Source organism: Gavialis gangeticus, unplaced genomic scaffold, assembly GCF_001723915.1.
Source record: "Gavialis gangeticus isolate Ggan-Ray unplaced genomic scaffold, GavGan_comp1, whole genome shotgun sequence".
Taxonomy (NCBI): Eukaryota; Metazoa; Chordata; order Crocodylia; family Gavialidae; genus Gavialis; species Gavialis gangeticus.
The window spans coordinates 2091347-2113921 of NW_017728998.1; the positions used below are offsets into that span (position 1 = coordinate 2091347).

At 54.2% G+C, this 22575-nt stretch overlaps 1 protein-coding gene across 1 annotated transcript in view; it reads right to left on the bottom strand.

Annotated features, from left to right (window-relative positions):
- Nucleotides 1-22575, bottom strand: part of TANGO6 (transport and golgi organization 6 homolog) — a 63226-nt gene that overhangs the window by 22845 nt on the left and 17806 nt on the right. The window contains exons 8-14 of the mRNA XM_019505363.1: nt 19591-19703; nt 18195-18371; nt 16103-16229; nt 14908-15096; nt 11534-11668; nt 5891-6442; nt 4869-4926 (exon numbers count right to left, since the gene is read on the bottom strand). Coding sequence (XP_019360908.1) covers nt 4869-4926; nt 5891-6442; nt 11534-11668; nt 14908-15096; nt 16103-16229; nt 18195-18371; nt 19591-19703 — 1351 coding nt within the window. The remainder of the gene's footprint in view (nt 1-4868; nt 4927-5890; nt 6443-11533; nt 11669-14907; nt 15097-16102; nt 16230-18194; nt 18372-19590; nt 19704-22575) is intronic.

A 22575-nucleotide genomic window follows, 5' to 3' on the forward strand; every position in this document is an offset into this window, starting at 1 on the left:
CGCGCTCGGACCTGGCCGACTGCTCTTCCCAGCAGATGTCTGGGAAATTCAGCTCCCCCATGACTACCACATCCCTAGCTTTTACTACCTCAGTGAGCTGACCCAAGAATTCCTGGTCAAGCTCCTCTGCTTGGGTAGGGAGTCTATAGTAGACTCCCACCAATAGGTCCCTTTCCCCTCTTCTGCCTTGAACCCTAACCCAAAGCACCTCAGAGTATTTTCCTCCTCGGGTCTTATGCATGGTCTAAGCAATGCCTTGCTCGGTGCTCCAAGAACCTGGCCCCTTGCACGAGGACAGTCCCTTCCCAAAGTATATGCTGCCTGACCCCAAAAGCCCGTGATACACAGGAATGCCCCTGCCATGTACACAGAGTGCCGGGTTCAGAGGTAGAACTAACACCCGAGTACCAGAACAGCCCGGATATGCATGCTAGCTTCAACCAGTGCAGCAGGACGAGGCGTCTGTGTTTAGCAACTCAGACCAAGTGCCAGAGGCAGAAGGGCAGACTTCTAGGCATTTCAAGTTGCTACAGAGACCACTGCAGGTATAAGCAGTGCCTGGCCTGGGCTTTGTCAGCACCGTGCACTGGCTAGAACACACGTATTTCCCTATTCCTAATTCCCAGCAAAACGTTTACATGTGGACCTGCCCACAGAAACATCGCGTTGCATGATGAGATACGGCACCTTCCATGGTACATGTTACCCTCAAGAGAGGCCCCAAGTTGCTGGATGTATGGGTGAGGGTCCGTTGCAATTTGGAAAGGACAAGATATGATGAGTGTGCAAGAGCACCTGCCAAGAGGCGCCGAATCCATTCGGTGGAGACAATTAATCCCCTCTTCAAGGAAGGTCCCTGGGCCAAAACGCCAGTCCCTGGATACTCTGGAATGACATTCCCAACTGTGCCATCATGGGAAAACCTGGCCTCTTTGTAGGGATGACCTCCAGCTGCTGCTGATCCTTCTTTTGTTTAGGACCCAACTGTTGTATTCAGCAACCCCTGTATTTTGTATTTGGCACCACTGGACCACGGCTGTTCCTTGACTTTGCTCCCCTTCCTTCTCTGCTCCTTGCTCTCAATGGCCTGCTGCTCCATGGCCATCCTTGAGTTCACGTGGCCAGTCCCACCAGAGGACAGCTCTGGGATAATTAAACGGTCTTTGCTTACCCCTTGGATTCTCTCCTTCACCCCAGCCATGTGGTTATGAAAAGGAACAGAGGAAGAGAGGGAAGGGGGCTCTGGGAAACTCACTAGTGGCTCACAATGTTTCCCATACTCTGAAGCCACAAGGAGGAAATACCAGTCTAGCAGATAGCTGCTGCTTTCTTTTGTTCACCTCTGCTGTGATCATAGGAAAGGTGAAGAGAGCGTGGTGGAGATGAGCAACCTGCAAAGCTGGCTGAGACTTAAAAGACAGGATTGTACCAATCCAGCCTTCCACCAAATCAACGGCTGGCAGGAGGCTCGCTAGATGGGCAAGACCCCTTCCGGTCAGGGCCTGGCAATGAAGTGATAACGAGAGGGAAAGGAGGGGCACTGTACACCTGTGATGCTGCTGGCTCTAGAAGTTGACAGCACCTTGCCTTGGCTCTCACACAACCAGCCACAACCAAGCACCTGCTGGGGGAAGCTGTATGGTCTCAGTCCAGGGTTCATCCACAAGGCTTTGTCCTCTAAATCCTAAATGCCACCCTAAATCCTAAGTGCCGGGCAAAGGCTTCCAGGTCCTTATTAGATGAATGATTTCAGTTGCATACACAACTTGCTCAGCCAATAAACAGAGCCACCTTTTGAAAGCACCTGGCAGCACTGCATGAGAAGCTAGGGCTGAGATAAGAAACGGGTCACACACAATAGGACTATTGCCAGATTACAGCTTTTCTTAGGAAGCAGCAAGTGCCAGTCTTGCAGGCTCTGTGTGCACTGTCAGTAAAACATGTCTGCACAGCTTGCAGCTGGTTAGTCGGAAAGAGCTTTCCTTTTTGAAGGAGGGAAAGAAGCCTGCTTCATTCCAGCTACTCTGGGTTTCCCAGGCACTGGCAGCGGGAAGTGTTTCCTAGCGCAAGGACCTCCTGGCTTAGAAGGAATTTTGGACAAGCCTTTGCATGACCAGCAGTTCTGTCGAAGGAGTGATCTGGGCTGCTATTTGTATGGGTGCATCTCCACCGAACCCCCGAGCCAGCTGCAAGCACCAGGCCTCACCTACCAGAGGCTACGCACCACCAGCAGGAGGTACCAAACTAGCCTTGCGTGGCCCTGCTGCAGATGCAGGGACAGTGCGATCACACTAGTGCAGCATATCGCTGCACCCTGTTTACCACACAGGGCCTGCCAATGCAGCCAGACTATCACAGGGATGTGGCTAAACTGCTTCCAAGTCCCATGGCCCGTGTGGCCAGAGCAGGCTTGGTTCCCTCTGCCCTGTAGATCTACCAAGGCACGCAGCAGCCTGCACCCTACTTTGTCACTATTCTGCTGCCTGTGCTGACATAGCTCAGGGGTCTTTGGCCCCTGCGACCTGTACCCCTTGCCCTCGCTGTGATGGAGAAGCCCCATGGCATGCCACACAGCAGCCATGCTGCCCACTTGGCAGAAGGAACAGTGATTTTCATTGCAGCCAGTATCTGTGGGATCTCAACATGTGCGTTCATGGCAGGGCAGCTCTCTAGGTCAAGCTCTCAACTAGACAAGTGGAAAAGATGAAACACTGGCTCTGGGGCCATGCCATCCCCTAGGACCTGAGCAAGCAAAGCCATGTGGATTTGAACTACAGGCCGAGGGGCCTGGCACCTGCATTTCACCAGCAGCAAGTCTGCTTTCCAAGGGATTGCCCCACTGCTGCTTGCCTCTGACTTCCCCAGGAAGGACAGGAGGGCAAGAGAGCACATTAAATCCCCAGCACGTGCTGAGCAGCAGAACATCAATCCAAGTCAGCAAAGCCAACAAGCGCATGTGCAGTGGCTGATCAGCAGGCCTGTGCTTTGTGGGTTGGAATCAGAACGTGTGACAAGCCAAATGGTAAGTAACCGGCCGTGGGAGCTGCCCTCCAGTAGAGCTCGCAGGAGGGAGCTTTCCTCCTCTGTACAGAAACCCAGGCAGGACCAATGCCACCGTGTGCATTAGTCACATTGGGTGTTGCGCAGGAGCTAGGAACTGCGAGTCCCAGACTGACCTGCTTGGCCCTGGCAGGACACCATGCAGCTCCCACGGCAGACAGGAGTGCCGGGCACGGCTGCCAAAAGGAACCCAAACCCACATCAGACTACTTTTCCTGGTGTGCGAAGGAGTTTTCTGGGCCAGACTCATGACAGGAGGGCAAAGGTGTAGAGCAGTTGCACTTTCCTGGTGGATGTGGCATCAGGACCCATTCACATGCCTTGGCAGTAACAGTGATTTGACCTCCCATTGTGGCTCAGGGAGGCAGGTCTGTTGTAGGCTGGGCAAAAGCCTGGCGATAACCAGAGGAAGCTTAACTCACTGGGGCCAGGAAGGCAGAGGCAAGCTGCAAAAGCAGAGCGAGAGCTGGGGATGTTTTTGCCTTTTGGGTTACAGAACCCAAAGAACCGTGCCTGCCTAGCATCCCCAGAGACGCTCGTGGAAACCATCTACATGTGGACCGGCTGAGAAGTTGTGCAGTACCTGGGGGAACATGGCTCCCCCGATATTACACCAGGCCACGTGGCAACTCCTTGCAAAACAGCATGAGAACAAGAGTGGGGAGAGGTGCAGCAAGACAGGAGATCGCGGCTTCTCCTAAGATACAGAACAAAGACCAAGCGTTCATAACTCGCTGTCACTAGAGACCGAGGCAAGCGGCTAGCTTCCTGTGGTCAGCAGGTGACCCTCTCGGTTACTGCAGCTAGCTGTACCAGCAGAAAGAGATGACCAGGTGGAAGAGGGGAGTGACGGACAGTGCCATGCTCAACAAATTGCACCCCCAGTTTGCACAGTCTCTGCTCATCCTTCTCTCCCCACCGCAGTGGGCCACAGCCCACCACTGGCAGTGCGATAGGGTAGCTCCAGCTACTGCTCTACAGCTTTAAGTACTTGAGGGAACCACGTGCTTTTCTGGCTTTGACCCCTGCCACCTTGCTGCCGCTACATCTCTGCCAAGAGCACGTCGCAGTTTCCTCACCTTGTCACCTGAGAACGGGCAGGATTAACACCTGTCCCTGCTGCCCCATACAGGTGTTAACCAGCCATCCCCAGACGCTCCTGCTAGAGCGCACATTCACATGGGGCCTGTTCTGAGCAGCAGGAGGGAACCTGACCACTGCCTGGGGGAGAACAACCTTGCAGAACGGCTATCTGAGAACACTGTGGAGTCTGATGCTTCCCTCTGATGGCTGCCAGAAGCCAGATGAACCCAGTTACATTTGCACCAGCTGCTCTATGTGCAGGTCACGAGGAGGTCCTCCAAAGCTGCTCACTGCAAGGGCACCAGGGGCAAAAGACTGTTCCTTCTCTGGTCCCAAGTAGCCGTTCATGGTTTGCAGCCTATGCAGGCCTATGGCCATTCCCTTCTGCATTACTCCAGAAGAGAAAGGTGCACCCTTGCAGGTCACAGCAGCTTTCTCTGGGAAGGTGCTGCTGAGATACCAACTCCCATGGGTAAAGCCCAGCTATAGGAGGGGGAGACAGGCACAGAGTTGAAGGGGCTTATCCCTGGCTACAGAGTGAGAAAGGAGCACAGCTGGGGTGAGACCCCAGAAGGGCTTGGTTCTCCCACCTCCTCCCCGAACACTGGCATTGCACCACGGTAATGGAACACACGTCAGCTCAGGAGCCACTGGGATGGATGCACGCAACTGGCAGCCCCTAAGGGAATCAAGAAGACAAAACACAGGCCAGGCCCTGCACTCACCTTGGATGGCAGAGAGGTACACGAAGGCATCCTCGTGCTCCATGTTCTCCAGGAAAACCTGAAAAAACAACGTGCCCCAGTGAACTCCGCGGCACAGCCTCAGCAGAGTCCCAGTCCTGCCTGCTGGCAGCATGCCTCCCTCCCCTTCCTGAGCTGCCCCTAGCCCACCTGCCCAAGGGAAGCCCGGGAGCCCTTGTGCCCACAGTGGTCAGCAGGACTGTGCAAGCTGTGCCTCCTTCACCCTGCTTGGTCCCACTTCCTGCAGCCAACTGCAAAACCTGTGGCAGCTGCAGGTACTGGCAGCAGTGGGGCAACTTCATGGGGGAGGCAGGCAGCAGAGTTTAGACCTTCAGCACCTCGGAGGTAGCTGCAGCTTCCAGCAGAGGGGAGGCATCTTTCCCCTCTGCCATGGTGGCAGGCTGGGAGTTTACAGGACGTTGCAAGAGGGGCTCTGGCATTCTGAACCCTGTGGCCAGGCAGCTGTCCACTGCATCCCATGCCCAGCACATGCCACTGCAGCCAGCAATGATGGACAAGCACATCGGAGGAGGCTTCTGCCAGTGGACATCCTTGTAAGGAGGCTTCAGACCTCGCAGCCCACAGAGGACACTGAGCTGTCAGAGGACCAATTCTACAGCACGTCTCTCAGCATCACAGCCTGCACATGGCATAGGCTAAAGGTCTGAGGCCTCAGTCCTTGCTGCCATGCTCACAGGTAACACTGCTGCGAGGAAGGCAAGAGCAGCCCAATGCTCCAGAATGCACAAGGGACCTCAGCTGCCTGGGACAAGTCAGTGACCAGGCATGTTAGCTTTGTGCAAGGGGAGGGGGGAGGAAATCAGTGTGTCTCGTGCTCATAGACTGCAGGGGGGGTGGGGAAGGGAGTCCCCTAGTAGCTGCATGACCCCACAGGTGTTGTCATGTTATAAGTGTGAAGACAGTGTGAGACTAGGGAGAGCCAGGGCAGGACCACGTGTCTTGCACACCACCTATAAGCAAGCCCTGGAGGGAGTGCTGACTACCTGGAGGAGTTTCTCCTGTATCTTAAGGGTCTCTGGATCCCTCTGTGCTATGAGGCGGGACAGGCTCCGCAGGGCAGCTGCCCGTGCTGGGACATCAGGGTCATAGGCGGCAAAAAGGAGCTCCTGCAGCTGTTGTGGGGTCTGTCCACGGGTGCTGTGGCCTGCCCCAGGGCTCTCAGCAGGACGCTCTCCCCCCAAACTGCATTCCTTGGTCTGCTCTTTGGGACTGGGGGTAGCAGACATGCTGCTGCGTGCGTGGCTAGGATCTGGACTGCTGCATGGCTGCCCGGTGCTAGTCCCAGCTGTTTGGCCATCAGGGCTTTCTGCAAGGCCTGTGCAGGTCGCTTCTCTCATCCTGCTCAGTCCTGGCTTCTTCCCCAGGGCGCTCTGGGCAGCCGCACCGAGCGTGTGGGTGGAGAAGGCTCCGTGAGTGCAGATTGTGATGCGCAGGTCAGCAGCGAGCTCCTGGATGACCGGCTCAGGGTGGATACAGGAGACCTGCTCCAGAAGGGGCACCAGCTGCTGCAGGACAGCAAAGTCGCTCGACCTGAGCTGGAAAAGAGAAGGCAGAAGAGCACTGGCACGGCTTCAGACCCAGACATGCACGCCCTGGCTGAGAGCGCTCCCAAGAACATCCCCCTGGGCCGCGGCGCACAGAGGGAGGGAGGGAGTGCTGGGATGCGCTGTATGAGGGAGCAGGACCTCTTAGGAAACCATCGCTCTGGTAAGCATGCAGCACTGATGGCGGAGACAACAACATGCCCGGAGCTGGCAGGTGCGAGCACCGGGTGTGGTGGGACTATGGCCTTTCACAGCTCCCTAGCACCCCTGCTGGGTAACATGGCTGGAGGGGACCCAGAGCGCATCCTGCATGGGCGTTCCTCTGGTCAGGCTGTGCGAGATGGCAGCTCACATCTGCTGAAAGCTGCCATTGCCACGGTCTCGCCAGAGTCCTCTGCAACCTGCATGCCGCCAGCTCAGCCCAGCTGCCCAGCACAAGCTCTGCAAAGTACAGGGACGCCCTTCCTGGGCTCCACGTGGGCCTGGCTCTCAGTACAGCACATATGAAGAGCACACATGACCTGCACAAGCCACAGGATGGGAGATTTCATGACCAGCTAGGCAAGTCCAGCTGCACACACAGCTGTTCCCAAGTCAGGCATCTTGACACCTGCACATGCGACTGCACAGAGCATGCTGCAAGGCCCATCCGCTAACTGAGGAGCGGCATGATGAGGGCCAGGTTCCCTGAGCACAGATGGCAATGCGCAGATGGGCAGCATGCTCCCATAAGTGGGGGAGGAATGGGGATGGGACATGGGAATCTGTTGCACTTGAGGCTCGGGCTCAAGTCAATCTCTGGTTCATGTTTTTCTGGCTGCAACAGGGGAGCAGCTGCTGGTTCAACCTGCCCAATGCCTCCACACAAAAAGAGAGGGGCCAAGAGCTCCTGTGTCATCAGGCAGGAGAAAGGATGCCCTGGACTTCAGCATCCATGGGAAGCCAACCTTCCCCACAGCTGGCAGCAAGACCAATCACAAGGTCATTATCTAACACAGAGCCCAGGTCAACTTCCCCTGAAAAGATCATCTGGGGATGAACATGAGCTGGAAAATGAGGCACTTCATGCTAGGCTGTAAGTGTTATTTAACGAGTGAAAAACAGAGCAAAGCGCTGGGTTATTAGCCAACAAACATGACAATTACAGCAGATTTCTCACTTGGGGCCAATGCCTCAACAGAGCCATTGCCAGAGCCTCAGCGCCCAGGGAAGATGCTGCGTTGGGGAGGGGAAGGCAAATTGTCTAGATCAATGGTTTTCAATCTGTGGTCTGCAGACCCCTGAGGGCGCACAGACTACATCTAAGGGGTCTGGGAAAGATGACTGCAATCACTCAAAGGTATATGAACACCCATACTTACCATTCAAATGGGTCCACACCTCCATTCAACATTTTTTAGGGGTCCGCAAATTTAAAAAGTTGAAAACCACTGGTTTAGGATATCACAGAAAATGAACTGAGCAGTAGTTGTCTTGATTCAATGCAGTGCAGAGCCTGGAGGAAACCAGTAGGGAGCAGATCTAGGGCAGGGGAGTGGGGAGGGAAAAGCAGGCCAGGGCTTCTGCAAACCCCAAAGGATCACTTCTCAGCTCCCATCGGGAACACTCAGCCCAGCCCCTCCACCAGCCTGGACTCCCAGGAGACACAAGCGCCTGCATCAATGAGAGGTGGTCTGTCTGACCAGCCTAAATGTGATAACCTCCGTTCTGGTATCTCTGTAAGGGCCAAGATACCACCTGCTGCTCCTCAGGAAAGGAAGTGCGGCTGCCCAGCACCCTGCGACTCCACGCCCCAGCAGCTGACAAGCAGGTCTCCTATCCGGCATCACTGATGCAGACCGTTTTAGGCCCATCTTAATAGAGAAACACTATCCAGGACTCCGGCTTAAAAGACCGACCTACAGAGTAGCTTCAAGGCCTATCCAACACCACGGTGAGCAACAGCTAGGACCCCTGTGCTGCACACCCAGGATGCTCTCCTGCCATTGCAAGATCACAACTCCCCAGGGAGGCCAATGGGTAGCTAGGATGGGGTGAGGGGGGCAGTGCTAACAGCCGGGACTCCAACAGCTCTCTCCAGCACTGGCGAAGCAGCTCACTCTGTGGTACCACCAAGCTTTCCCATTTGATGCATGCTCATCCCAAATTTCCAGAGGGCAGGAAGGCAGGAGGGGGGCAGAGGATAAAGCGATGTTTTCAGTTTGTTCCCATACACTTTGACAGCAGCCTCGACCATGACAGCCCAGCTCCGACACAGCTCCAGCAGGCACAGCACAAAAACTGAGACCTCCCCATTGTCATGGGCACACACGGTTTTGTTGGGGCACAGTGGGAGGGGGTGTTAACTGACACATCTGAGCTACTCAAGACCGTCTCTGTAATTTATCTTCTCGGACAAAAATTCCATCAGATGCTGCAGCAACCTGTCCCAGTGTCCTGCATCTGTCAGCAGCTGAGGAGGATGAGAGCTCTTACCCCACCTCCACTTCAGAGACCCGGGAAAGCAAGGACTTGGCCCTACAGCCTGAGGCTGTTTGTGCACAATTATGCAAAACACTTAGTAATTCAAACCAAGATGGCCAGGTGTGGAGATCCATTAGAGACAACTGCCATCTGGCCCCAAAACCTCTCTCATGCAATAGACCTGGACAAGTTAAGCTGGTTCCATTAACAATTGCTAATGAGACTCAGGTCTCATTCAGGAGTGGGGCTATTAAAAAGATGCACAAGAGTGGAACAGCTTTCAAGGTCCTGGCTCAATTGCTTGGCTGGGATCTCCATGTCAGGCCCAAAGGGGGGAAAAGGCAAAGCACACTACAGCCAGGGGCAAGCCTTGCCAGGGGCAGGAGTCAGGCTGAGGAAGGGGAAGAGTCCATTCTTGCTGGGACTTTCATGGCAGGCAAGTTTTACAGCGTAGAGAACAAAAGCCAATCATGTGCGAGCCGCCCACCTTATCCTAATGGGACATTCCCAGCACTGGGTCAGAGGAAGGTGAAGCCCTGCCTGTCAGCCCTGGGCAAAATTCCTTCCCAGCCCCACATCTGGCAGTCCTTGAACCCTACATCCCAAGTGAAAACTCACCCGTCACACCCAAAGCCCCACTCACACCTACACTGATGAGGTTCTGCAGGGGGTGGAGAAGGGGCTTATCCTCCCCTTTGTGCACTGGGTCCTCAGGACAAGGTCGTTAATGAGCCCATCATAGGCTACTCCTGACCAGGGGCAGCCTCAAACAAGTTTTCTCCTGCTTTAAACACCTAAGACCCATGCAGGTTTCTTTCATTCTTTAAGACTTGCAAAACACTAGCATGTTTTGGCTGGTTTGCGAAGATAAAGGACTTTTCTCCTGCTATTCCTAGTCATTTAACCTGCAAATAGCTACAGTGAATTTCTTTCGTTCACGGGCAGCTGGATGAGTTGGGTGCAATGTAGGGAAATGAGGCAAAACTGGAAAAGGAACTGAGCTGAAAACCTGGCTGACCAACAGCACCGTGCCCCCTCAGCCTCCAACACACGTGATACACAGCATGTTGCAGGAGCGCTGTTTACTGCCTACATTTCATGCACGTGGCTTTGCAGCACCATCTGGTGCACAAAGAACATGGCATTGTCCTTACAAGATGTCCCACAGGTGGGTCAAAGCTAGAAACATGGAGCAGTTTGCATCTGAGGAAGAGCACAGATCAGGCATGGGCTCACCACATCTGGGCAGCAAGGTACAGCCAGGGTCGCACAGAAGACTTGAGCTGCCACTTCCTGACTTGCAAGCACTTGGCTGGGCACAGGCTCGTTTCCTAGGCCTATGCTCAGGATGCGGTCTCTGACAGCGGCAGTAATAGATGTTTTAGCAGGAGATGATATGAACAGGACAGGTCTCATGTGACCTATCCCTTGTCAGACCCTCTCTGGCCCCAACCATCATTGGTTCAGGGATGTTAAAGGAGATGCCCAATTTTTGTATTCAATAGCTCACAGTGGTCATGTATGCCATGAATCTACCCAATCCCTTTTTGACCCCAGTTATACTCTCTGCCTCTATAATCTCCTGTGGCAATTTTACTATGTGCCATGTAAAAAAGTATTGTCCCTTTTTTGATTTAAGCCTGTCTCCTGAGGAGCTCAGTGGGTGCCTGTACTCTGGGCCTAGGTGAATAACAGTTCCTTGCTCACTCTCTCCTTTAGAAACCACCTTCTCCAGGATGTTGTGGACACCACACACATCCCACAATCAGCCACACATTACCAGAATGCCCTACAAGATGCACAAAATAGCTTCAACTATTTGTAGAACTAGAAATGTGTCGCCAGGGAGGATATTTTTTTGCCCCTCCCCAGAGTCAGAGCTCCCACAGTTCATCGTAAGTCATCAAGCTCTTTTTCCCTTTCCTTTCACAGTCTGCACAGAACAGATCCAAACAACAAGTGCTGCTCTTGGAATTTATGTTTGCAGCCAAGCTGCTTCTTGTCCAAGCCTATAACCTGGCTTACTGTGCAGTTACTAGACCCTGTGTTACAGTAGGACCTTGGGTCCTATGAAGAAGGAAGAGGCTCAGGAACAAAGCCAAGATACAAGTAGCTCCAAGACCAACTTGCAGGCTGAAAGCTCCTCCAGGACAGACATAAATGCTTCTTGACAACCAATTGCGCTCACTACTGAAATCACAAGGTCTCTTGGCTAGAGTGCAGCAAGGAAATTCATCCCTGGCCACTGTGACACAGCAGGACGGGCTGGCCAACACACCAGCATGAATCACTATCATGTCATGTCTCCAAAAAAAAAAAAAGAGAAGACGTGGGAAGAACAGAAGCATCTTGGTACCCAGACCATAGGCTTAAAGCCTTCCCAGCCAAGGGAAGAGGTGTCTTCCCACTGGTGCAGAACAAGCAGCAAGGCGTAGGCACTACAGGTCTCTAGCATCTCCAATACGTCAGTGTGATCCGACTCTGGGCGAAGGGCCAGTTCCAGGAATTCTAGCACTGCCTCTTCACCTGTTCAGAACAGCCTGCACTGCTGCTGACAGGAGCCCTGAGCCCCTTCACATGCGCAGGTGGCATAGACATGGCCTGCTGCATCTGGCTTACCTGCATGGCCCCACCCAACATGGCAGCCACCAACCCCATCGCCATGCTCAGCGTCTGCGCCTCCACAGCACCCGCAGAATCCTGGGCAAGGCTTGCACATGCCCGCTGCAGCGTCACAGCCACGAACTGCACCACCTGCCAGAGGGAGGGAAGGGAGAGAAACACAAGTCACGTCAGTCCAGCCAGAAACATGCAGGTCCTGTGCCCCTCTCCTCAGGGCAAGGCGTCGTCAAGTCTCCTCTTGCAATGCCCCTTGCACATTACTGGAGATGCAGGGCATGTTGGCACGGCACAACGCAGAGCTGCACAGAGCGCCCCGAGCTCACTTGGGGACCAGGACGGGCACATCAGCACAATGCTCCAACTAGACTGACTTGCCCTGCAGAGAGAACAGGGCTCTCAGCCAGTGAAGCCATCCTGATTCTGGTCTAGGGGATCTATACCCCAAAGCATCGCTCTGCAGACATGCCCACAGGGCACTGCTACAGAAGCCAGAAGCAGTGCTGTATCTACCGGGCACACAGAGCTCTGAATTACGTCTGGCGCTGAGGAACCACTCAGTGCTGGCCACAAGCAGAAAAGGGCAGCTCCTGTGCCAAAGTGCTACAGCGCAGCACGGGGTTGGCATGGGCTGAGGCTAATGTCTTTCCAAGCTCACGTGGTGGCACAAGGAAGCTGGAGTGTCCGAGCGCAGTTTTCAGCACGGGCAGCATTTCTGGAAATCCAAGTGGGTTCTCTGCTACCCAAAGCGCCTCAGCAACATCACTCCCCAACTGTCTGAGCATTGTATGTACCAACACAAAGAGCTGGCCTTCAGCAGCAGGTACGCAAGGCAGCAGCAGCCAAGCCAGCCAGCCCCAGCTCCCGCTGTCTTTTGCAATTAAGGCAGAAAATGGATACGTCTGAAACCAGATACTGAAAATACAACACTAACCAACCCCCTCCCCTCCCCGGCCTGGTCACACACGGGCTAGCACACAGCTTCTCTGGAAACCCTTCAGTGATGAACATGCTGACAGACTGGGCGATAAGCCCAACTGTGGCCTGGCTACTGCAGAGGCTTGCAGAGGCCAGGTTCCCTCTCTCCACTGCAGCCCTTCACAACCCTGGAGGATTAGGCTATTAAATTCAGCTCATTACATTCATTAACAAGCTCTCAGCCCCCTGCTGGGTTTGCAGGGAGCAGCCTAGGAAAAGGCCCGGGGGCAGGGGCACACTGATTCCCTCCCGACATGGGCTGCCCTGCCCCTAGCAAGCTCTCAGCCCATGCAGGTGGCAAGAGGTCTGTGCAGGGGGAGGAGGGAGGAGGTGGGAAGGGGATTGGGGGGGCTGGCAGGCACAGGTGTTAGGGTTCCAGCAAACACCCTGGGGAAGGCCTGAGGTTTGAAATATTAAAGAGGCAGCAAGAGAAAGGGCAAGGGCTAAGTGCCACAACCACTGGGGAAGCACTGGGGAGAACAATGCCTCATGCAGGAATAATTAGAAGGCGCAGAGAATGATTAATCACCACACCAGTCAGTCAAAGCCCTGATGGCTGGATACACACAAAATGGCAAAGTATGGACTCAGTAGGGCTCTAACATGACCGTTTAAAAAAAAACAACGATTCACCCTGCCTTGTCTGTAACCCGCCTTGCTGGAGTGTGAGCTCTCCCAGACAACCAGGCTGTTTCATTGTCTGCAGGGCACCTAGCACAGCTGTGAGCAGTCTGAATAAAGAGGGATCAATCTTTTGCAGAAACACACCAGGAAGTTTCCAGATGCGACCAATAATAGGCACATCTAATCAGTTCAAAGAGCACCCCCGCTGCCCAGACAAGGGGACAAAGCCAGGGGTGAGACCTCCCGGGCCAGGCAGGGTCTGCAGCCAAGAACACAGGCAGACACCCCTTTCTGGTGCGTGTTTTGCAATTAAGACAACCAGTGTGCGCGCCAGACTGGCTTTCTTTGGCAGCCAAACCTTTGGCCCCCCACAGCTTCCTGCATCGCTCTGAGAGCCCCAGATTAACATGGCTTTTGTGCTTTGCTACCTTCACCAGCCAAGGGGGGAACCACAGCTTTGTGAAGGCTTATTTAACTGCTGCTGCACCCCAGCATTATGGGGCAGCTGGCACCAGAGAGTATTGGGAGTAGAAGGTCGTCACAGGTAAATGATGCTCTTTGGAACAACCCTTAAATCGAGGCAACTCTTAGTCTGCAGCCCTGAAATAGGGCAGAGGCTCCCTCAAACCTATGCACTGCATAGGACCATAGAACATGAGGGCTGCAAAGGACCTCAGGAAGTCACATCTAGTGCAACCCACAGCTCAAAGCAGGACCAGCCCCAACTACATTATCCCAGCCAAGGCTCTGTCTACCTGGGTCTTCAAAACCTCCAAGGATGGACACTCTGCCACTTCTCTGGTAACCTGTTCCACTGCTTCACTAGCTGCTTGATAAGGAAGTTTTCCCTAATATCTAATCTAAATTTCCCTTGATGCAACCTGAGCCCATTGCCCCTTGTTCTGTCATCTGCCACCACCGGGGACAGTCCAGCTTCATTTTTGGAACCACCTGTCAGGGAGTTGAAGGCCGCTATTAACACCCCCATCTTGGTCTTCTGCGGCATCTCCACCCACCCTGAGCACTGTCCAGTCTCTTTCATGAGCTCAAGTCCCTGCCATGCAATACAAAGGAACAAGGCTTGTCCACAGGAAATAGATGATTTCAATTCTCCTAGCCCTATTCAGAGAGACTGGAGGATGCACTGACCCTGGGAGCGAGGGCCAGGAGGCATTCCTATCAACCCACTGAAATACATCTGGATCTGGTGACATCTGCCAGTCGCATACAATTTACCAAAGCTGTCCTCCAGCATAATGACCATGGGCGAAAGCCGGGGGCCTGTTAGCCAACACCCTGGACTCCCAGAATGATTTGCAGTGGAGTTAAGTTCTAACTGTGAGCCCCAGGCAGGGTAAGAGGTCCAAGTACCCATGAGCAAGCACTCGCACCAGAGGTGGTCTGGGACAGATGTCTTTGAGCTTTGCTGAGCTTCCAAAAGGTTTCATTGAAAAGGAGGTAAGAAATCAACAGGAACAAACCCAAGCTTTGGATTAATGAATGGAAGATTCTCCCAAATGGGATATAATGATGGGCATGCTACAGTGTGTGCTGAACTGCCTCCATCTCCTAGCTAAGCAGGCCATGTTGTTCCTTGGGACTGGCAACAGAGAACACTAGCTCATGTTCACTGCTCTACAGTTTAATCAATAAACCAGTAGAGCTTGATCAGCTGGGTCCCTTGATCCTTTCTTACAGCTGTATCAGAGACAGAGACCCAGGCAGCACCCCCAGCGTGAAGCATCACTGCCCCCGCCACGCCTACCACCCACCTGCACCACATCCGTGAACACGGTGTCCGAGATGCTCTCGCACAGCATGGCCACCAGCTGCAGGATGAGCAGCTGCTTCTTCTGCCCCATGAGGAGCTGCTCACGGTGCTGCTCCAGGTCCAGGAGGCTCTCACAGGAGAGAGTAGGGTCCAGACCAGTCTTATCCTCCGCAGCCATGCAAGTCAGCTCCTGCCAGGACAGCAGAGACCGAGGTGAAGCAACACAGAAGAATTCTGCTCTAGGGGCACCGGAAAAATCACAGCCCTACAGCACTGTTGGCTGCTCCCTCATCCAGACCTTCGTCAATGGCCAACAACTACAACTACCCACCCTTGAGCAGCACCCCAGTAGGGCAGTCCTCTTGTCACAAGCAGCTGCCCAGTCTTCCACTTCTGCCCACCAGCCTCATCCTGTCCCAGGATCTTTGCTCCAAGGGGGTAGGGTTTGGGGCTCTTCCCCAGCCACATCCTTAAGTGCTGAGGTGTCCCAAGGGGTCTTGCGCTGGGTCCCTCACCAGGCTCCCACTCTCTGTGCTGCTCGTTTCACACAGCGGTACCCCTTCACACCCACACAGCACGTGAGGCCATTTAAAGAGCTCCAGATAAAGGAGCCTGGAGCTCTTTGCACTGGCCAAAGTACCAGGGAAAGATGGTCCAACCCCAACAGGTGCAAGGGGGGCAAGGAATAGGCTCTACCTGCCAACTGGCAAAGGGGGAGCACAGCCCAAGGGGGGCCTGGACATGGCTGGGCTGGATGCCAAGCTGCAGGATCAAAGGGAACGGGGGAGTTGGGAAGTGCCCGCTTCCTGCTTCCCCAAAAGCCAAGGCAGTGGCAGTCTGGCTGGGGGGGATTACTGCAGACCTGAAACCCACCATTAAGCTCCAGACATGTTCCTGTTGCCAAAACAGCCCAAGGGAGAACAAGGGTTAACCCTTTCTTGGCCGGAAGGCTCCACACTTCTCCTTGGAGCCAACACCCTGGCCTGCTCAGCCCTGGTGCAGAGAAGGGAGAGGAGTACAGCTACCCCCTCCACCTGCGGTGGGTCCTTCCTCACTGTCCTCAGGGGATTTGAGCTAAGTCTCCTCTCTGCCTCACTCCCACCTGCAGCCAGGATCCATCCGGCCTCTGAACGTTAACCCCCTTGGAAGGCAAGACGCTTCCGGGAGCCTGGCTCCCAGCAGAGGCAGCCCCTCACCTGTAAGCAGCGGAGGAAGAAGTCTCCCGCTAAGCCGCTCTTCTGGCAGTGAGACAGCAGGTCCACCAAGGTTTCCAGCTGCCACTGCTCCCAGGACAGCTTCTGGTAGAGCACTTCATCCTCGTCACTGGAACAAAGGCGACATTTCACCCTGACAGGAGCCCGCCCAGAGCCAGCCTGCAGCAATATCAGCTCCAGGTCTGGTGCCTCCCAAGGACCTTCCACCCCCAATGACAGAGTGACAAGATGCATCCAGCCCTTCCTTCCCCCTCTTCTACCCACACACTGAGCAACAAGTCCCTGGCTGCCCTCGTTCTGGGAGTAAAAGGAGGTGATGCAGAGGTGCAGCAGCCTCCACATAGCAGTGCCACACAGGAGCTCAGGACAGGGGGGCAAGGAATCTGCAGCCAACAGAAACTGCACCTGAGCTGGGAGATGGATGTTTTTCCCAGCTGGGATTTGGCACGGACGCTAGGACATTCAGGAGTCCTCTGTTGTGGTCACCAGCTGCTGAAGCACAAACTCCCCCCACTCTATCTACTTACACTCTCACTGACATCCTGTCACACTTTTAGCTTCTCTCATTGCTTGGTGTCTCAGAACAGCAGAGACTTCCTAAGCCTGAAGAAGGGTGATTTTGCCTGAAAGCTTGCTAAAAACTTTTCCCCAACTACTCAGTTTGTCTAATAAGAGACACCACATCTACTCCAAGAAGCTTGCCTGCCTAAACTCCCCCCAGTTAATGGTGTTTGGCATCTTGCTATTCCATCTCATTTACCCTGCAGTTTCAGGTGTTAATGAGCCTTAGCAAGGCCCTTTGTATGGAACAGAAGAGCTCCAGGTTTGCTCTGCTTATCTGTCCATCTCTGTCTCCTGTTTCCCTCTCACACCTAGCCCACCCACACAATGCTGGGGGGGCTAATACACTTCATGGCTTCACAGAAACCAGGAGCAGGAGTTGCTCCCAGGGCAGAGGCAGCCTCAGGGAGCTGATGAACTATTGCTAAGCCACATGATGAAGCTGAAAGGACGGAGCTCTGGGCTTACAAGGGCAGACTATCAGCACTAAATACGCCTGTAACCTGACAGCACCGCAAAGAGCTGGGTGAGCATTAGAGAATGAATGCAGCAGCCCAAAACAGTTTCCTCTTCCCCAGAAGCAGGGATACAGTTACAGGGAGCTCATGAGACCTGCTCACTGCAGACTTGCACTGCCTTGAGGTAAGGGTGCTTTTGTGATAACGTAATGCAGCTGGGGCAGACACTCTCACTTTGGGCCATTTGGGTTCAATCTAAACCAAATGAAAGCAGCATGCCAGGCTGGGCTATCGTTTAAGTAAACCTGCACTCCCACAACCTCTGGCCTGCCCACTCCTGGGTCAGACACCTGCACTCCATCCACCCCATCATCCCAGCTCACGTATACATCCCATTCCCCTGACAAAAAAACAACTTCCTTTGGCACTGATTTTAAGGTTGCTAAAGGGCTCTGGTCTTATAGCACCAGAGCCTCCAAAGAACCATTGCCTATAGTCTGCCGCTGTAACCCCTCTCTACCCCCGTAGTGTGTGACCAACATGCCCATTTGACAGTCCCACCACTCCACTAGGAACTTCGCTGTGTCGGCAGGCAGCCACAAGACAGCAAGGACATGCCGATGCTCCAGGCCAGCTGGAATTCGACCAAGCTATTTAGAAACACATTTCCTGCTCCCCCCCTCCAGTCTCAGGACAAAGGGCTCCCCCATATAAAGAGAAGTCCCACGTGAATGGTGATCTCGTAGCTGTGCCAGGGTAAGGTCCACTCTGCTTTCTTGCCTCGTGGCTCTGTCAGCATGCAGTGTTGTTTGCTGGGCAGGTGGAGCCATGCCTGCTGGGGTTTGGTGCGACCACCTGGGTCCTGCGCGCCACATGGAAGGAACGTGGCAGCACCAGGAAACTGTGCTCAGCGTGGAACTGGCTGTACTTTGCGTGACCCCCACCTCCAGCTGAGCCACGAAGCAGCCCTAGGTGTTAAATGGAGACTGTCCACCTATTTGGCCAGCCACTGTGAGGAAGACAGCAATGCCAGAATCCTCATACAAGTCTCTTACCTGACGGTCTCTCTGACTGCGATCAGGGCACCACCTTCACTGGCTACGCCAAACTGGCAGTGCGGGTGGAGAGAATGCATGGCAGTATTCAGTCCGGCAAATGCTTCCAGTGTGGAAAAGGCCACCTCCATCTCAGACTTCTCCAAGAACCACAGCAGGATCTCTTGGCAAGCAGAGCTGGCAGGGAGAAGCAGCCATTAAATTGCCCTTCATCTTTCATTAGTTCATCCCCGCCCAGAGGTGGCCAAGGACCACGGACACACTGGGCTACAAACTTCAGTCGGCGATCCAAAGGCTGGAAGATTCTTTATAAGGCAGGTCCAGTATACTGCCCTGGCTTCTCCTGCCTATATAGAAAGGGTTCTGCATCCTTACCCAGCCATGAACAGAGAAGCCTGGCAGCATGAGCAAACACCTCGCAGGGACGGCCTCTCCACACGCACACATGTACACACACACACACTTTAGTGAGACAATGCACAGAGCTCTTCCCTCTGTTGAGAAGTCTGAGGAGAAGAGAGACTGGGAAGAGAGCAAAGTAACAGGGAACAGACATCTTTGCTCAGCAAGTGATCAAGGAGCAGTTCTGCGGGGGTACCCGGATTCTGGAAGGCGCAAGAGGGCTGGGCAGCTGGAGTTCAGAGACCCGTGCTGAATCCTTTAAGGAAGGGACAGCTTCTGGCAGTAGGTCCCCCTGCAGCCATATTAAACACGGGCTGTTTCTGTCCCTTCCAGGAATTCCCACTGCACCTCTGAAATGACTGCCAGACGCCCCTGCTCTGGGAGCACTGCTATAAACCTACTGCAGAGATTTTAGCAAGCTCTTGTCCAGCCTCACACTTAGCAGGTCTAAACAGAGCTGGGGCCGCACAGGTGCTTCCAACCAGCAGAGGAGCCTGTGCGCTTCTCCTATTCCTAAATCCCCCCCAGCACTCAAACCACCTCTCCCCACAGCCAGGCTCCTTCCTGTCACATGGGATCCCTCCTTGCCACTCAGCTAGTCTTGGGTCAGACTGATACAACCACACCTGCACAGAACCAGCAGGTCCTGGACACTGGTTTTCTGAGAATCCAGAAGCTGAGACCATGGCTGTCTCTGGCTGCAGCGGGAATTGCAGCGATGCCAATGTAGCATGTGCAAGTATGAGCCTAATAGCTGTGCTTATTACATTTACTTCAACTGTAAAATCCTCAGGGTAGGAATCCCTGTTTTCCATTATGCTTATACGGCACCAGTTTGATACTGGTGTGAGGCAGGTGACAAGCCTGCTTCGCCACAAGGCACTGCTCTCCCTGTCCTCCAGGGCTGGGCACCAACCAAGGAGGTTTCTCCTAAGACAGGATACCACATTTCAGGCTTGACAAGTTCACCGCTTTGCCATTCCCCAGCTCTTACCGCAAATAAGACACATTCTGCTTGGTGAAACAGTACAGAGTGAAAACCACTCCCAACGTCGGCTGCAAGGACTCCAGCAACGTGCCAGAGGATTCGTTTCCAACCACGTACACCTACAGAGAGGGACAGGCACGCTCAGAGCAGGGCCAGGCCTCTGCCATGAGCTGACAGGGAGGGAAGGATAAAAGGTGAACGTGTGCCTGGCATGATCTGCCATCAGAGAGAACAAGCTACAGATGACTGCTCCTAGCCCTCCCAACTGTGGGCTCATTTTATTACCCTGCTAACAAGGAACCCCTGCTCTGCTGACTTGGCTCCTAAGGTGGCCTCCAGCACCTTCTCTAATGCCATCTGGGAAGTGCTGTAACCTAGTACAAGAGGCTTCAAAAGTGCCCAAACATTACAACCAGTCGTTCAGGGAATCTATCGCTTGGGCTAAAAGCTTGGACACTGCCTGGAGCATTAGCCTCTTGGGAAGCAGCCACTCTTTATGGAAGTACCGCATCCAGAACCGACTCCCCGCTGCTACAGCATCCATCTCCAATGTGAAGGCGGTAAGATCCCTGAGTTGCCATGCTGGCTGAAATCTGGGAAACAAAGGCTGGTGAACAGCAGCACTCTGAGGAAGCCACGGCATGAAGCTCCTTTCTCTGCTTTGCAAGAAGCCCTTACTCAGAGCCCTAGACATTGCAAGTACCGTTAGAATCAGGAAGCCAGCAACCTCTTCACACCCCAAAAAGCAAAGGTATCAGCTGGTGCAGTCATGTCCTGACTCACCAACTCATCTAGCTATGTCCCAAAGGAGCACAGAGGATCACAGCAAACCTCGCAACATAACTGCCTTGTTCTGCATCACTTAGCCAGGCAATTCCTTACAGATCTGCTACGGTAGCTGCAGCTAAAGCAGCAGTGCTGCGAAAACCCAGCTTAGAACAAAGCTGTGAACACAACGCTCAGATGGGCAAGAGACTGGGTTTACAGGGAACAGACACATCTGTCAGTGCATGATTACAAACTAAGAGGCGGAGATGCCTTTGTGCGAAATGGGGAGGGCCTGGGAAGAGTCCTGCCTACAAACTGCTGGACCCTTCTGCAGGTCAGCCGGCTGCTAACCTCAGGTGCTGCTCAGAGGATGCTGCCCCTTTACACACAGCCCCTCCATGGGGCTCAGGAGTTCAGGTCTGAGCTCATCCCAATTCCTCGCAGGCTGCAGGGTCTGGGAATATGCAGGAAAGAAGAGGGTCTCTAGATGCTGTTTTGGCCGACTGCTCAGATGCAGGAGGCATTCTGCCTGTGCTAATCCCCATGGAGCCACGCTTCCTGCCCGGCACCTTCAGCACACAAAGCCTCCCTGCTGAAGCCCCAAGTGGAGTTTTCCACTCCCGGCATCAAATGACACTTGCTAGGCAAAAAAAAGCACGTCTGCCAGCTGAAGTCTCCCTGCTAATCTCCCCGTTGTCAGGATTAAAGCACACTGCCATTAGCCAGGGACCCACCCTGCACTCCAGAGGCTTCCTCACAATGGGCGCCAGCCACAGAGCGGCCGGCCCCTGCCTGCCAGCTCGTTACAACAGGCCGGTACTACCCAGCACACTGCAACAATTGCAGCGGTTAAGAGCTCAGGTTGCCTCAGTGCCTGCCAAGGAGCCAATCACTCTGGCTCCAGATGTTGCCCCAGTGGCCCGGGGCTGTGCAGCAGAGGAACCCCCCCACCTCACCCTGTGGGGTCAAGCATATGAGCCGGGTGCTAGCAAAGGCCATTTGCTATAGCTGGGGACCACGTACCACTGCCTCCGCAGCAGGGAGGTGCAGCTGGCACACACAGCAGCTCTCGATCCAAGCTCTGATTTATGCATGGCAACTCTGAGGTTGCAACCCAGACTGACTGCAAGCATTCATCCCTGAGTGCTTCTCTGGGTACCAGCGGGCTAGCAGGCGTGGGTGAAGAGGGCCCAGGCACCCCCTGCCCTCTGCTATCATCAAGGATGCAATTCATTGCAGAGGGGATCCGTGCCTCCGAGCTGCAGCAGCTGCAGGAACAATACATACATCACGGCTGGAAGGATCTCCGCAGAAGGTGCTGAGCTTGCCTTGTCTGCCCTGCCCTCTATGGCTTCTGCCTTGACACTCAACAGCCACTTACCCCAGCTCCTGACAGCGAGAGCCCCACTAAGGCAGAAGGGTCATGATTTTCACAGCCCTCCGGCCCCTCCCCATCTAATCAGCCGCATGTGCTGTGAAGCAGGAAAGCGGCTACGTCTCAGCAGTTTCCCTGCCTCAGCAGCAGTCAGCCCAGGCGCTGTAAATCTGTTTGGAGGCCAGAGTAGCACTTGTTCCACGTGTGGATCTACACTCAGCAATGGTGTCTCTCGAAACCAGGCCAGTAAACTATGCTGTTCAGGGATAATGCTGAACAACAGGCAATCACTGCTGAAAAGGCTACCGGTCACCTGTGGGGCAGAGGAAGGTGATGGCCTCTGCAACTCGCTGCAGTCAACTCCAGACTCAGAACTCAACCTGTGCATGCGGGACGCACCCTTCTTGCATTGAAGAGCGCAACAGGATTTTTTCCAAGGGAATCTAAAAGGATTCAGAAGCTAGAAGGCATTTTGCTGGTAACCTCTGTCCTCTACCAGCCAGAGAAAGATGACCACCAGCAGCAGAGATGAAATCATAGAGACGCAGGGCTGGAAGGGAGCTCCAAAGGTCTACGCCAACTCCCTGCCTGAGGCAAGATCATCCCCATCCAAATCATCCCAGATAAATCCCTGATCTCACCCAGCGGTGGGCAAAATACAGCTCACGGGGCCAGATCTGGCCCAGCAAGTGATTCTGTCTGGCCCATGGCAGATCCCTTGGCCCCACCTGGCCCAAACACATGGGGTAAGCCTGGCTGTGGCATAGTTTCATAGTTTCTAGGGTCGGAAGGGACCTGAGAAGATCATCTAGTCCGACCCCCTGCCATGGCAGGAAAGAGTACTGGGG